At 40.5% G+C, this 16,194-nt stretch overlaps 1 protein-coding gene across 1 annotated transcript in view; it reads left to right on the forward strand.

The window, feature by feature from the left end:
* atp13a3 (ATPase 13A3) overlaps positions 1–16,194 on the forward strand; it is a 42,937-nt gene that overhangs the window by 20,759 nt on the left and 5,984 nt on the right. The window contains exons 8-33 of the mRNA XM_008287557.1: positions 545–614; positions 2,165–2,299; positions 3,428–3,500; positions 4,308–4,439; positions 4,542–4,724; positions 5,232–5,389; positions 6,371–6,559; positions 6,767–6,828; positions 7,226–7,376; positions 8,046–8,165; positions 8,765–8,782; positions 9,203–9,356; positions 10,087–10,207; positions 10,485–10,609; positions 11,240–11,400; positions 11,976–12,104; positions 12,231–12,310; positions 12,499–12,541; positions 12,653–12,762; positions 13,107–13,203; positions 13,296–13,368; positions 13,526–13,703; positions 13,872–14,050; positions 14,152–14,240; positions 14,400–14,480; positions 15,285–15,377. Coding sequence (XP_008285779.1) covers positions 545–614; positions 2,165–2,299; positions 3,428–3,500; positions 4,308–4,439; positions 4,542–4,724; positions 5,232–5,389; positions 6,371–6,559; positions 6,767–6,828; positions 7,226–7,376; positions 8,046–8,165; positions 8,765–8,782; positions 9,203–9,356; positions 10,087–10,207; positions 10,485–10,609; positions 11,240–11,400; positions 11,976–12,104; positions 12,231–12,310; positions 12,499–12,541; positions 12,653–12,762; positions 13,107–13,203; positions 13,296–13,368; positions 13,526–13,703; positions 13,872–14,050; positions 14,152–14,240; positions 14,400–14,480; positions 15,285–15,377 — 3,004 coding nt within the window. The remainder of the gene's footprint in view (positions 1–544; positions 615–2,164; positions 2,300–3,427; positions 3,501–4,307; positions 4,440–4,541; positions 4,725–5,231; positions 5,390–6,370; positions 6,560–6,766; positions 6,829–7,225; positions 7,377–8,045; positions 8,166–8,764; positions 8,783–9,202; positions 9,357–10,086; positions 10,208–10,484; positions 10,610–11,239; positions 11,401–11,975; positions 12,105–12,230; positions 12,311–12,498; positions 12,542–12,652; positions 12,763–13,106; positions 13,204–13,295; positions 13,369–13,525; positions 13,704–13,871; positions 14,051–14,151; positions 14,241–14,399; positions 14,481–15,284; positions 15,378–16,194) is intronic.

Genomic DNA, 16,194 nt, shown 5'->3' on the forward strand with positions numbered 1-16,194 from the left:
TTTGTGGTTTTGTATGCACCTCACTCTTGGGGTCAAGGTTTGGTAGAGTGGCTCATTGGACATATTTCTTATTTTTACAGTTGAGGCACTCAAATGCTGACATAATTTCAATAAGAATAAACAACAAAATTTATACAAGAGAATAATACTGTTTTGTGAGACTCTGACCTTTATACTCTGAGGTATAAAATATAAAAAACATCCATTCTTTCCCCTAAAATGTTTGCTTTCCTTTCCTATATTTCTTATCCATCTCCACTGCTAGTTAAGGAAAAATGCCCAAAAATAATACCTTCAAAATAGCAGTTTTATAGTCTGTTTATACGTTGCTGATTAAAAGCCCATCAAGTGGAGAAACTAATCAGTGAACTCATCTGGCACTCATTTGGGTCAAAACAGCAACCTACGTATCTATTCTCTTTACTATAATGTTGTGCAACTCTGCTATTTACCGTGTGTACATTAGTGTGTGACGGTGTGTGTGTCTAAATGTGGTGGTCTGGCCCACGACACTAAACACAATGTCTCTCTCACCTCTTGTCAGGAAACTGTTCTTCGGAGTGAATGAAATTGCAGTGAAAGTGCCTTCTGTTTTCAAGCTGCTTATCAAAGAGGTAGAACCCAGTTTGCATTCAAATATGCAGTGTTTTCTTTAACTAAGAGTTTGAATTTTCCTTGAATGAAAGACAACATGTGTGGTCATTGCATTGTTTTTACACGAACATTGCCACAATTAACATGCTTCTATGCCAAATATCAATGATGTGATTTGGTGTGCGACACACAGAATTATAGACAGGCGTCTCGTCAGCTGTCAGAACTTTTGTGTCTCCTTGCAAGCTACTAATTTGTACTACCTTCTAAAGAAGTACTGATTTCCATTAAGGATAAAACATCAGATTTTTTTTCACAAGAGTGATCGATACCTTAGTCTGTTGAGATGCCAGCTTTAGTTGGTTGGTGAAAAATTGGTTGCCACTTTTACACGTTTCACAATGTACAGTCGTGAGTTGATAATCCAACCCTTATCCGACGTAAAAGAAGGTTTTACATTTAGTGTCGGATTATCGAGTCACGACTGTATTTCCTAGTAGAGCTGAAATGATTGGTTAATTATTTTTTCTCAATCAACCAATTTCAGACATGCACTGGTTCCAGCCTTCAGATGAGAATTTTGCATTCTTAGTTCTTCCATGAACACTTTATTTCTCTGGGTTTTGGATTGTTGATTGGACAAACAATTTCAGTTAGGATTTCATGTAAATGATTATGGGAGGTTTTTATGCACCTAATGAGCAATTGATCAATTAAGACAATAATAGAAACAATCATTAGTTGCAGCTCTACTTTCAAGTTTGCTAGCAGAGAACCTTGTTGATGATATTTATCTACTTTTAGTCATTGTTAAGTCAAAAGTCATTGTTTCAGTTCCTGCAAAACCAAAAATAACAAACCAATATTATATCCTGTAGAAATGCCTCAAGAAAATAGGATCAATATTTGAGAAATACTTCCGTAGGGTTAATCCTGCAAGGCCTTCGTCGCTAGAGATTCAAATGAGAGCAGTGTATAACCAGGATCTATTTTAGTAATGTAAACAGCTACTCCTCTGCTTAAGGGCATCTCTGTTCCCTGTATCTCCTACAGCGGCTACTTCGCTCTCATTATTGCTCCTTTTACCAGGTTTCTGTTGCATTTTCAGTTTATTCTAACTTGAACCCTGTTGCTTGCTAGTAAATATGGATTATCTTTTCAGTTATGTGAAGAGTTGATTAAGGAAAACTATTTGGAATATTTTCCTAATACATTTCTACAAGAGAAGTAGTTTAATGGGGTAAATACTACACTAATGCATCTCGCAGACAAACACAGTAATGTGGGTCACGGCTTGATAACATGACACGTGTGTTGGACCAAGTGAACCTCAAACACTGCTAAAGTGTGTGTAGAAAAGTGTGTAAATGTGTGCCACCAATACGTTCTACAGTTAGGTAAATAAATAATGATCACACATCTTGTAAAATGCAGTATTCACGCATATGGTAACGTTTGTATGTAACAGAATTTCCTTCACCGTCCTGATGTAATTTAAAGCAGACATCTCTGCATTTAGCTTCACCTCTGCATTTGCGCCACTAATTTCCCTCTCTGTCTCCTCCTGCAGGTCCTCAACCCTTTCTACATCTTCCAGCTCTTCAGTGTGATCCTGTGGAGTGCCGATGAGTATTACTACTATGCTGTGGCCATTGTTTTCATGTCGGTCATATCCATAGCTACCTCTCTGTACACCATCAAAAAGGTGAGGTCGACAACACGTTAAGGTTCTTTATGAGACTATTGTCATTTTTCGAAAGCTTATTTAGCAAGAATTTGATCCGTGTGCTGCCACATGTTCAGGTTTTGATTAGTGTGGCTCTAGTTTAGATTTTATGAACCACTTTTTTGGTGGAAATGTCTATTGGAAATGTGTTTGTAGTAACCCTGAGTTTCTTTTTATTAATCTAGTCTGGTTGTAGCACTAGTAATTTATTAGTCACTGCTGTATCATCCATCCATAGTTCTTGTCCAGTGTATTCTCATATTAAGATGACACCTTACTCTGCTTTTTACTTCTTTTTTTTTTTTAACCCTACTAACAATGAGTCATAATCATGCCTAGGATGGTTTGTTCATCCATGTGTTTAATTAACAGATTGTCCCTGTAATAGCTTACAGCTGTCGAAGATTTTGATAACGGTGGACTTTTTGTGTAGTTCTATTTCTTTTCTTTTGTGAAAATGGAGGGGTTTGGTTATCAGATCTTTACTTTAGATTGAACTACAGGTCAGAATGCAAGCTTTTTGTGCAAGACACTAGTAACTAAATGTCACTAAAGACTTGCCATTATGTGTCTTCTATCATTTTATCAGTACATGTCTTTCCTTTTTAAGGTTATTTTATAGTGTTGGGCTTTTGTTTGGCATTTGACAGTGTAGCTTGACAGGGAAAAAAGGTTAAAGGGGGAGGTATGTGCGTTATGTGGCATTCACCTTCACCATTTGACCACAGAACGCCCTCTCATTTCTGTTTTTTTTTTTTTTAAATCTCAGATTGTTTGAAGTGCAACTCATATATATGGAGCACTACAACAAGTACCAAAGAGAATGCAGAGGAATGCATGTTTAAAGAGTCTTTAGAGTTTTACCCGTCACTGCATGCGTCACAGTAACTGAACTACCCCAGTGCTATGACAGACTCCCTCGCTGCCCGGTCATATCTAATCCAGGGATTTCAGGCTAACATAAAGGCTCATCTGCACACGGTCTGCTGCCCCTGGACTCATAGCTCGCAGACTCAAATGAAAACCCTCCTGTGGTCAGGTGTTTGTGGGAATCAAGAAGCTGTGTAAAAGATTTTAACCGCTGTTTTCTTTCTTCTCTTTCTCCAGCAATATGTCATGCTTCACGACATGGTGGCAGCTCACAGTATTGTCCGTGTGTCTGTATGCCGAGCCAATAACGGTTTGTAGGACTTTTTTTGTTTTTGTCTCTTTTTTTTTTGCAGATTGCCCATGTAGAGTCATTTAAATAGTAGAACAGCATGTGTAGCTCTTTCTTGCTTTTCTAGAGAGCGTTTTCCAAACCAAATCTGACAGTAGACATTTTTCCGCTTCTGTGCTGGGCCAGACTCAATTACACAGTCACCATGCTTTGGCTGTCCTCCAGATGGCTGCTACAGCGAGACACTGCAGAGTTAAGAGAGAGGGAGTGTATGTAAGACAGTGGGTGCAGCATATGCATATATTCAAAGGCATGGTTTCTTTTATGGCTCTGTTCTTGTACGTTTGCACACCTTTTAAAACAATGTCTGCAAAAATTATGCCTAAGGACCGACAATACCATCAGGTGTCTTTAACAGCTGTAGCGAACCAAAATTAATTTCTGAGTTGTCCAAAGGAGAAAACAAAACTTGTGTTTAGAATCAAACGTTGATGTAGAAGCTCAAACATACCTTTAATTTTTGTTCATGTGTCCATTTATCACGCCACTGTTGTGATGCCTCAGCTTTTTTTTCCCTGCTGCCTCTAGAGGTGTGAGTAATGAAAGATGTGCTGAACAAGACTCTGAGCCTTATGCACACAAAACATTTCCTCATCCCTCTCCCTGTCCACCATCTGCTATTGTTGGCTTATGCACTTTTTTTTTTTTTAACCTTTCTTCACATTTATTTACCGTCTTCTGTTTTATTCCCCATGATGCTCATCACCTGCTTGTGTTTAATGCACACATTTATCTTATTGCACCATTTTCACCCCGCCTTCTCGACAGATATCGAAGAGATTTTGTCTACTGATCTGGTGCCTGGCGATGTGATAGTCATCCCCAGCAATGGGACCATTATGCCGTGTGACGCTGTGCTGGTCAGCGGCACCTGCATCGTCAATGAAAGCATGCTCACAGGTTAGATGTTGAAATATTTTTGTTGTGTAATTTCCAAACAGCAAACTGCTTTTCTGGTATATTTCCTGCAGCCCGTCCTAATATAAGTCTACCTTCCATCAGGTGAGAGCGTTCCTGTGACAAAGACCAACCTCCCAAACCCGGGCCCAGGGGAGAGGGAGGAGGAGGCTGATAGTGCCTACAACACAGAGGAGCACAAGAGACACACACTCTTCTGTGGCACCAGTGTCATCCAAACCCGCTTCTACACGGGCGAACTGGTCAAGGCTGTGGTGGTCCGCACAGGTCAGTCTGGTCAAGTTTTAGGAACTGTAATGCTTGGATATTGTGTAAGTTGTCTTTGACTCTTTTTTTTTTTTTTTAGGGGACTGTTGCTGTAGCAGTGATATATTAAAATAACATATATATACATATTGTTTTTGGCGCTGGCACAAACTCTTGTGTGATCTTGCATCCAGCAGTGACTGCAGTCTTTTGCTCAAGATGTTTTTTCCTTAAAGTGAACTCAGTGACATTGACTTTTTCGCAAACAATAAAAGACTAACATTAGTCTAAGGACGCACCTTTCAAACACTACTGTTCCTTGTTACAATAGCAACGTAGCATTTCAGAGATTTGTCTTTTTCATTCAGGCAGTCAGCGTTTTCTATGATTTGCTAAATACGTGTCACATTTCATTTGAGCCCTCTTTAGAAGACTTTTGTCACCAACACCACATCTTAAGAGATGTGATGAAAGGAAAGTACAACATACAGTGTTTTAAAAACTTTGACTGGAAACTTCTTGATCCAGGTTTCAGCACAGCCAAAGGCCAGCTGGTGCGCTCCATCCTTTATCCCAAACCCACCGACTTCAAGCTGTACCGTGATGCCTACCTCTTCCTGTTGTGTTTGGTGGCTGTGGCTGGAATCGGCTTCGTATACTCCATTGTCCTCAGTGTCATGAACAAGGTAATCAAAGAAGTAACGAGAGTAGATTAAAAGAATAAAGTGTTCTGATTTGCAGAGAGACGTGAGAAAATTAGAGCATTTGCTGGCTCTGTCTTTGTTGATTTACAATCATAAAAAATACATAATTTTTACAATATAAACTATTTTTTTATGTCAGTGTTCACAGCAAATTTTTTAAAACTTATTTGATGTTTGTAATATGTGTGTTTCTTTTTCATTCAAGCACAAACTATGTAAGTGGTGCCCTGTTTCTTACTCAAAGCTGTTTACAATCAGACCTGAAAGCAGGTCAGTGTAGCAGTCTAATCTGTTGACCACTGACCGGCTCACTGTGGCAGAGAATTAAGAGATTTCTACCCACCACATGGCAGATTCATTCACAGTAATAGAGCTTTCATTAGCTTATGATGTTCTTTTTGCAAACACGTTAGCATAGAATTGCACAGCAGATCACTCGAGTCCTTTTTTCCACAGTCTGATGAATCGTGATCTCTGTTTTGGCCTTGGTTTGGTCTGCCAATGCCTCAGAATATTTCATTGGTGGTATTGGCTTGAGAAACATTCCCCTCACTTTGAAGGGACCTTGTTATGTCGCTCTGGGCGAGTACAGGTCCATCTTAGCTACTACAGGTACATCCAAGAACCCAGAAGGAAAGATTTTGACTTTGTTCAGAAAGTCTAGGGAAAATTACATTTTTACAGTCAAATGATTTCAATTTTTGATTCAATACTGTTTCATAGAGAGTCTGGTGAGATGTGAAAAAGCTTTTCTGTCTCAGAGTCAGTCACCCACTGTCTGTGACTGTAGGCGTAGCCGCCCACGAGTCAGTCAGATTGGCCATTTTTGGATTTTTTTTTGTCGAGTGAGGGTGAATTGTGAATCCTTGTTTGGTGTGGATTTCTACCAGGAGAGGTGACAGCCAAAGACAAAAAGATCATCAAACATGCAAAAGTCTGATCTGTCTTTCTTCTGCCTGCCAGGTGCCAGCTAAGACCATCATAATCGAGTCCCTGGACATCATCACCATCACTGTGCCACCGGCGCTGCCAGCCGCCATGACAGCTGGCATCGTGTATGCCCAGCGACGCCTAAAACGCATTGGCATTTTCTGCATCAGTCCACAGAGGATCAATATCTGCGGGCAGATCAATTTGGTCTGCTTTGACAAAGTAAGTTTCTTACTTATTTAAATTTAGGAGAAATATAAAATGATATAGGCAATAGTTGAATTAAAACACCTACTGAGTAGCAAAGCAACCAAGTACCAAGTCATATGAAGAAGTGACTAGTGATGTTGCCCACTTACCGTCTGGTAATTAAGATCAACTTGAACTGATTAAGTTAAATTTGATTGTGTTTCTTATTTCTTCTTCAAGACTGGGACTCTGACAGAAGATGGATTAGATATGTGGGGAGTCCAGAGAGTTGAGAACGGCAGGTAGGTTGGTGTGTAATTTAGAAAATATGAAGCTACCACGGTTGTGATGTGTTTTGGCTGCATCCCAATGAAGCTTTGGAAATGTGAAGTCATTGTTTTATTTTTGCCATTGGTAAGCTGCTGTTGCTTTACTGGTTACCTTGGGGAGAGGATTTGGAATGAACTGAAGCGTATTTTGCTGAAAGTCTCTTTTAAAGTCCCTGCAAATGCTGACATTTTGCTGAGCAGTTGGGAGGTTTCTGTAGCATGAATCAGTGGTATAGGCATTTATATTCTCATCTTGAGATACTTTATTCACAGCACAAAATTAACAAAGTCGTTTTTTTCCTTATTGCATTGCATTTGTGAGAGTAAAACTTTTTTCTTTGTCCACCATTTACATCTCCTGTCTCTCCAGTTTCCACCTGTCAGAGGAAAATGCCTACAAGGAGAATCTTGTCAAGTCCCAGTTTGTGGCTTGCATGGCCACCTGCCACTCTCTTACCAAAATAGAAGGCCAGCTGTCTGGAGATCCACTAGACCTCAAAATGTTTGAGGCTACAGGCTGGGTGAGTTGCTCTGCATCTATACATACGCTTCACACGAGGGCAGCACAGTGACAAATTGATTACTCAGGTCACCTTTGAAAGTTGTTGTTGTCGTAGGTAGAACAACAACAACTTGGAATCCATTTTGTCTTTGTGTGTGTGTAACAGAGAGGGAATCAAAAGAGAGCCAGACAAATATTTACCTGTTCCCCTACAGTACCTCCTAAACCTCTTGTGGACATACACCCCTGCCTGTTAATAAGCAGGCTGGATACCATTTGGTCACATAAAAGTCACAACGGCAATCTTACTAAATTGGACATGTGGACATGTGGATCTGAAGTCTGCATGAATGTAGTAACACTGATGAAGAGGCTGAGTTAAGAGAGGTGCTTACAGGTCTGTAACAAGACTGTCAACAGACAGTGAGGGTTATACATTAAACACAACTTCCTGGACTGTCTGGACTCGCATGTTAGATGTCAAATATTGCTCACCCCCACCCCCCCCGGACAGTCTTGGCATGTCTGAATAGGAACATAAACTTATGTCTGGACGACGCATTAATGACTTAAAAAGCCAATAATGTTACATATTCTATGTCTAGAGAAATCTTTATTGTTGTCTGATCCCTTTTGTCTTTTTGTGTATTTGTTCTTTTTTTTTTTTTTTTTGCCTTGGTCTGCCCAGATCCTGGAGGAGGCCACTGAGGAGGAAACATCACTACACAATCGTATCATGCCTACTGTAGTTCGACCCCCAAAGCAGCTGTTGCCCCCAGAGCCTGCTGTGTCACCAGAACAGGACATGGTATGTACAGCAACCCAGCTGTTCAACGGGACAACCATGGACCTTTAAAGATTGGATCTATTATATAAATATGTGTAACAATGGTCATCAAGGAGACAGATATTTGCAGTAAAAAGTAAATTCTTGGTGTCAAGATTTTGAATAACACACACCTTAAAAGAAAATGTTGAAATTCTTTTGTTAATTCATGTTTTACGTATGTTTAATTAAAGGAGAACGTTGTGACATTTACCCTTCAGTGTCGATAGGCGAGTACTTGTGACGTGTAAACGGTCAGAGTGCTGTGGCCGGGAATTGCTTTAAACCACAAGGGTGACTACAGACATAGAAAAGTGGCGGCATCGAAGTAAATTATTTAATTGGAAAGTGGTTTTAAAATGTAATAATAATACTGGTAATCAGAAAAGACTGGATATCAGCTCCAGTGATCGTCCTGGTTAATAATCGCTCCTAATCCAAGCATTTAAACCAGATTTTCTTGTGCATTTCATGTGGCCTCCAATGACCGTCATAGCGTAACAGCGACTTGTTTTTAATCTAAAGAACTGTTATTTTTGTTTTGACATTTAGTTTTTTTGTTCTTTTTTCTGTTATTATAGGAACTCTATGAGCTCTCGGTAAGTAATCTGCTTCTTTTTAAAAAATATTGTTTTTATAATGCAGTTTTAAAGGACTGTAGGCTTAAGAATAAGTAGTGACCGGCAGTTGTCTAAATAGTGTTGTTCATTTACATTTTATTTAAATGTAAGGCTTTTCAAAAATGTTTTCAGAAATTGACTGACATTGTAGTGACTAGTCAAGTAAAAGGTAATTGAAACTTGTAAAATGAAGCATGTTTTTTGTTCAGTACATGTGATATAATCTAATCTCAGTCACATTCATTATGTTGTCAGCAAAGTACTTTCCTCTTTTATTTGTATTAATAATCATTTTTCTTTGACCAGATGGACATTTTGTCTTTTTCTTCTCAACTTCTTTTTGAAATAAATTCTAAAAGCTGCTGTTTTGTCTGTGGATGTCTGTGTGTGTGTGTGCAGTCAGCGTATGAGATAGGTATTGTGCGCCAGTTTCCTTTCTCCTCAGCGCTTCAGAGGATGAGTGTGGTAGCTCGTTTACTGGGGGAGAAACGTATGGATGCCTACATGAAAGGTGCTCCAGAGGTGGTGGCTAGTCTCTGCAAGAAAGAGACAGGTGAGGTGTCCAGAAACTATCCCTGCTATGGTAATGAGTACAAGTAGAAAGCACTGTAAAAACACGTTACTTGTGCCCTGCTGGCTTGGGAGAATTACATTAAAATCAAGCTGTATTATGTTTTCGTTCCTCTTTGTCTACAACTAAGCTCAGGTACAAAAAAAAGAAAAAAACATTTATTGGAATTTGAACAATGAGCCAAGTACCTTGTGATGTGAACAATGTCACAAAGTCTCATTAAGCTTTTTATATTTTGGCTCAGCTGAGGTGCAAAGCCAACAATGACTCTCTCCAAGTAGGTCATTCCTCACAAAACAGAACATTTCCTCACCATTTTTAGGCCATTTTAACTGTTTCTTCGACAAATTTAATGTGTTTGTGGTATATATAATAAAATAATAAAGAATTATGTTTTGTGATATATCAAACATTCTGGGTGTGAATGTGAGTGTGCTTGGTTGTCTGTCTCTAAGTGTAGCCCTGTGATAGACTGGTGACCTGTCCAGGGTGTCCCCGGCCTTCACCCTGAGTCAGCTGGGATAGACTCCAGCCTCCCATGACCCTAGTGAGGATTAAGCGGTGTATAGATAATGGATGGATGGATGGATACATCAAAAGTCAAAAGTGTTTGCCAGACTCTTTAGAAGAAGCCTGACCTGAGTAAGCCACAGCAGTTTGTGTGTTCTTTACCTGCTACCTGTCTAACTGTACCTATTTCTTTAATTTTCAGTGCCAGAGAACTTTGCAGAGGTTTTGGAGGGCTACACCAAGCAGGGCTTTCGAGTCATTGCTCTGGCTCATCGCCGACTTGAATCCAAACTCACCTGGCACAAGGTCCAGAATATCAACAGGTAGTGTGCTGTATTTTGTTGTTTTTGAACTTCATTTCAAACCCTGAGAAGTCTAGGCTGAAGGCTGCTGCAGCTTTTTAGCACACTGCTTTACAGTGCTGGCCTTAAAAAGTCATGCCTACATTCCTTTAGTAATGATCAAAATAAGGAAATCTGATGAAGACACGCGGTTAGGAATTCCTCAAAAGTAAAGTGATTTACCGTGAAGAGTTGGGATTCTTAGTTTAGGTTCATTGATACATGGGTACGAATGTGTGTGTGTTTGTCTTTGAACTAGAGATCACATTGAGGCGAACATGGAGTTCCTTGGTCTTATCATCATGCAGAACAAGCTGAAGCCAGAAACCCCAGCAGTGCTGCAGGATCTTCATCGAGCCAACATCCGTACTGTCATGGTTACTGGTGAGAACAAACCAGTGTTTTGCAGCATTACAGTTAGTCATAAGAAAAGACTCACAGATGTGCAAACAACAAATTACTGTACCTGTACACTTAAGGTTTATCTCTGTAGCTGGTTAACTGTCTTGAAGTGTCATCACACAAACACCAAAGTGATGTTCTGTGATTCAACCCTTGAATAGATATGTTTAATCCTTCTGGTTTTTTGCTGAGCTGTACCCGCAACCTCAGCTAGAAAATATTTTTAGTTGAGGTTTGTCTCAAAAAAGGACAATTTGTCATAAAACATGTCACATAAAGGCTGAAAAGAATTCAGGTAATTATGACTGATTCATGATCTTCATGTACTTAATGGTATTTCAGACTCAGGCTTCCAATCAAACTCATTTTGTATTGTCACAATGGAAGGACACTGAACTTCTATTTCAAGTCACCATCAGTCTCAGGCAAACTCTTGGTGAAGTTATTATTTATTTATACGTCTTTTATCTCAGTTAACCCTTCTGGGTGGCCTTAAGGTCACAAATTTCAGTTGATGGTAAATCTAAAAAAAATTATCAGAAAAGCTTGTAGGAAAAAAGTAACTGAAGTATGGGGTTTTGTGGAAAGATTATAACTCTGTTCACGTTGCAGGTGACAACATGCTGACGGCTATCTCTGTGGCCCGGGACTGTGGAATGATCCCTCCCCAGGACACAGTCATAATTGCTGATGCCCTCCATCCCCATGATGGACAAGCCGCCAAGATCACCTGGAGATACGCTGACAAGCCCACCAAGACGTCTCGCCTCGAGGTGAAGCACTGGGGCTAATCCTAAAATACATTTATTTACAAAATGCAGTCTAATATAGCAGCTGAATATGATATATGAAAACACGGCATTCTTAATTGGTAACATAGTTTGAAAAGTTTGTTGAACTCTATAGTAATTATTGAGGCCTGTATTTACCTAATAATGTATTGACTCTAGGCTGCAAGGTGGAGCGGTGGTTAGCACTGTTGCCTCGCAGCAAGAAGGTCGCCGGTTTGCGTCCCAGTGAGGACACCCGGGATCTTTCTGCATAGAGTTTGCATGTTCTCCCCGTGCAGCGTGGGTTCTCCGGCTTCCTCCCATGGTCAAAAAACACGTTGAGGTTAATTGGTGATTCTAAATTGTCTGTAGGTGTGAATGTGAGTGTGCTTGGTTGTCTGTCTCTAAGTGTAGCCCTGTGATAGACTGGTGACCTGTCCTGGGTGTCCCCTGCCTTCACCCTGAGTCATCTGGGATAGACTCCAGCCCCACCGCGACCCTAGTGAGGATTAAGCGGTGTATAGATAATGGGTCAATAGATGTATTGACTCTATTCCATATTTCCATTCCGTTAACAGGAAGTGAACATTAGCTTGGAGGATGTGTGCCACGTAGATGAACCCAAAACACAAGAACTGTACCACTTCGCTATGAACGGAAAATCATTTGCTGTAATCGCTGAGCATTTCCCCGACATGCTTCAGAAGGTACGAGTCTCTTAAAAGGATTGAAAACACTCAATATTTTCTGTAGCTAACCACTGTTTTTAAGAAACTATTACCTCCATGATATGTAATATTTCTGGTGTTTTTCTTGTGTTTTTTGCCTTGTAGCTAGTCTTGCATGGTACAGTGTTTGCCAGAATGGCGCCCGACCAGAAAACTCAGCTCATTGAGGCACTGCAAGGAGTAGAGTGAGTATTTAGGCCAACCACATGATGCAGCTTTGGCAAGTTATTGGTAGAAGCACATTTCTGTCAAAACTAGAAAAAGTGCAATGGATACAAATGATCATTTTATCTTTTTTTTTTAATCATTTGTCAAAATGCATAAAGTGGTAACATTGAGCTCGGAGTCACTGCTCTTTATTATTTGCTCGCAGCTACTTTGTGGGAATGTGTGGAGACGGAGCAAATGACTGTGGGGTATGTACAGCTGCTTTAAAAGCATTTATTCGTGTGACAGTAACAGGTTTTAATGCTCAGAGTTTGATTGCAGTATGTATATTAACTGTCTTTTTGCCTCCCTTCACCCAGGCTCTGAAGAGGGCTCATGGTGGGATCTCTCTGTCAGAGCTCGAAGCCTCAGTAGCCTCTCCTTTCACCTCAAGAACCCCCAACATCTCCTGTGTTCCCAGTCTCATCAGGTCTTTCTTTACTTCTTCTTATTGTCATGCAGTTCCAGAATAGTTAAAGTGAGAATTTACAACTGGCTTCTTTGGTAGATGCAGCATTTTGTGTCATGTGGTGTCCTTTAGGATGTTGGCTCTGTTGCCAAGTTTTAAAAATAATCAAACTAACAATGTTTAGTTTGGTGCTGTCCATGTCCCTGTCAGCTACTTACAGTGCTGATTATATATCATCTACAATACTGTAGCATATATATATAGACAAATAAACAGTGTCACACGATCATTCACACCTGTTAGAGGACATTTTTCCAGCTAAATGTTGGATAGAGAGATGACACAGTGTTTTCTTGCTTTTACAGGGAGGGCCGTGCTGCTCTTATCACCTCCTTCTGTGTGTTCAAGTTTATGGCCCTCTACAGCATCATCCAGTACATCAGCGTCACCCTCCTCTACTCTGTACGTAATACCGCCTCAGCAGTAATTATGGAACCAATGAGAGATCCAGTGAATTCATCTGATCATTACTATTGACGTTTTTGGTTTATTAGATCCTCAGTAACCTTGGAGACTTCCAGTTCCTCTTCATCGACATTGCTATCATCCTCCTGATTGTCTTCACCAGTAAGTACAAAAAACCTGGGGCTGACATGTTTTTTTGTTTTTTTTTTTAAACCCCCCAAAATGGATTTTGTCCCTAACTTTCTATAATGTTACGCCTTTTCTCATCACCTTAAATGTCCCTTTTCTGCTCATCAACCTTTCCTCTGCTCCTCCTCAGTGAGTCTGAACCCTGCGTGGAAGGAACTGGTGTCACGGCGCCCTCCATCAGGTCTGATCTCAGGGCCTCTGCTGTTCTCTGTGCTGACCCAGATCCTCATCTGCTTGGGCTTCCAGACCATAACATTCCTTTGGGTCCAACAGCAGCCCTGGTACACAGTCTGGACGCCACTTACAGAGTGAGCAGCTGCGATTATTTCTGGTGTTCAGTGACCAAACCAAAAAGAAAGCCTCATGACACCACTGTTTGCTGGATTTGATTTGAGTTTTATGGGACATTTTAAAAAGTATCAGTAATATTTTGTATGTTGACAACAGTGTGAAAATTTGCCTCTGTCCCTACTCAGTGTCTGCAACCGCACATTACACATTAACGTGTCCGACCACAACGACACAGAAGTGGACGACCACAACATCCAAAACTTCGAGAACACCAGCCTCTTCTACGTCTCCTGTTTCCAGTATCTGATTGTTGCCATCGTTTTCTCCAAGGGCAAACCGTTCAGGCAGCCGAGCTACAAGAATTGTAAGAAACTCCGCTTCTGAACAATAATGAATGCGTCCTAAAAATGGTCACAGAGTTATTTTTCTACACTGTAATTTTGTGCTTGTGTGTCCTCTCCACAGGGCCTTTTGTGGTGTCTGCCGTGACTTTGTATTTCTTCCTGCTGTTCATCATGTTCCACCCCATCGAAGGCATTGACGAGTTTCTAGAGGTAGGAAGAAATTAAATACGCGCCCTTACTCAGCTCCAGTGTGGCCTTTGTTCTCTTACAGTGTTTGCAGACGCTTGAAGCCTAAAACAATGTTGATAATGATCGCTTCAGGAATTGTTCCTGTCACCAGAGTTATGAGTGTCTCTCTCGTCGGTACAGATTGTTTGTGTCCCATTTGATTGGAGGGTAAAACTTTTCCTCATCATCCTGGTCAATGCGGCCGTGTCTGTTTTGGTTGAGGTAAGACACACACGATAACACGGTAACAGTTGATGTTTTTCTCATGTTCAGTTTTTGTTTTTTCATGCAGTGTGCTCATCTTTGTCTCATTTAGCCGGACAGCAGGATCAATCTTGCGTTGTTAGAAGAAATTATGTTGTGAAGTGAGAATGTCTTGCCTTTAATGAGGCAAACTACTGTCTGTAGTAGTTAACCCTAAAAGTGTGTGATTGTTTTTTGTTAAAACGTATGCATTTGTGGGGCTTCTGAAATTTCACAAAGCAGCATTTTTGTCTTGTCTAATTTGTTTTTTCCAGTAGACAGATGCTTTGTAGATGTTTTTTTCTGCAAAACTTTGGCTAACTTATGCTGACTTGCTGCCTCAGTGGACCAGTGTCACGATGTTTCTGCCTTCCTTTGATGTTTGCCTTTACGTGCACTGCTTAGCGTACACCCCAGATGATGCTTCTTCCTAAACTACCAGTGCAAATTCCTTTCACCTATTAAGTGAATTTAGAAGAGGCAACCAAAATGATTCTGCACATAATCAAAAACTTCAGCACAGTTTGCATTATTTCAAGACTAGCATCCATGGACTCTCTCCTTACTAATTTAATGCAATTTTAACCTCACGTGTAATGATTAACACACAGCTAACTGGAAGAAGAAGAAGTTGCCATGCTTCATATCTTAAAAGCTCTGGTACAGTGTGGCTCTAAAAAACAGTTGAACGCCACTGTGCAAAAAAAAACAATAGCAGGAGCTATGTGAAATCAAAGTAGCCTCTCTGTAATTCTTTCCCCTGCCCACTGCGCTATTCCATAGACCTTCATCCTTGACATCGTCTTATGGAAGCTTGTGTTCAGCCGAGACAAACAGGGCAACTTTGGCGTCACCCCTGCCGCCCCGACACCACAGGTTGGGAAAATCTGACACCTTCTTCTCTAGCCCTTTCCTTTCCCTCTTGTGTGGTGTTTCCTCTCTCTGTCCCCACTTCTTTCTCTAATGTTGCGAAGCACACCTTCTAATGTAACTGCTAACCAAGACATGCATGTGCAAGACCCCCCAGTGTCGTTCTGATCTGTGTGCCCCTGCTGCCTCCCTCTCCGGGGTGTGATAACGCTCACAATCGAAGACAAATACTTCACTTCGTATAATTTTTTTAATGTGTTTTGAAGTTTAAAGCTACTGGTTGTTGCTGAGAAGAGGGCCTTTACACAGTTACTTTCTAGTTTTTACATTTCAGAATTTCAAAATTTAAGGAAATGAAAGTTGTCAGTCAGAATGGGATTAGACAGGAAGCAGTCTGAGGTCCATGAGGTCACATGCTGGAACTGTTGCACTACTTCTTTTTCTAACCAGTTGCAGAAAATATAAAAAAGTAACAGAAGAAGTCTTTAGATTCCAGCAGTGATGGAAGTAAACTGTTAAGGTGGTGACACACATCACAGTATGACTAAATTTGCTGTATGTGTGTAGTTTCTATATGTGCTTCTATAATGTAGATCACATCTATCAGCTACAGTAAGTCACTGTTAGAAAACCATTTCCAAGCCTTGGATATCTCCCATTGCTTCCCATTCTTCTTCCCCTCGTCTACTGTACCTCCAATTCCAGTCTGTCAGCCCTAATGAGCTCTGTTTGCTGCCCTTACCTGTTAGCTTCCCTGCTAGCTTTTAGATTTTCCGTCACGTACGACATGTTTGAAGCCGATGCAGTCGACACTTAAATGTCT

The sequence above is a fragment of the Stegastes partitus genome, unplaced genomic scaffold (assembly GCF_000690725.1).
Source record: "Stegastes partitus isolate 25-593 unplaced genomic scaffold, Stegastes_partitus-1.0.2 Scaffold507, whole genome shotgun sequence".
Lineage (NCBI taxonomy): Eukaryota > Metazoa > Chordata > Actinopteri > Pomacentridae > Stegastes > Stegastes partitus.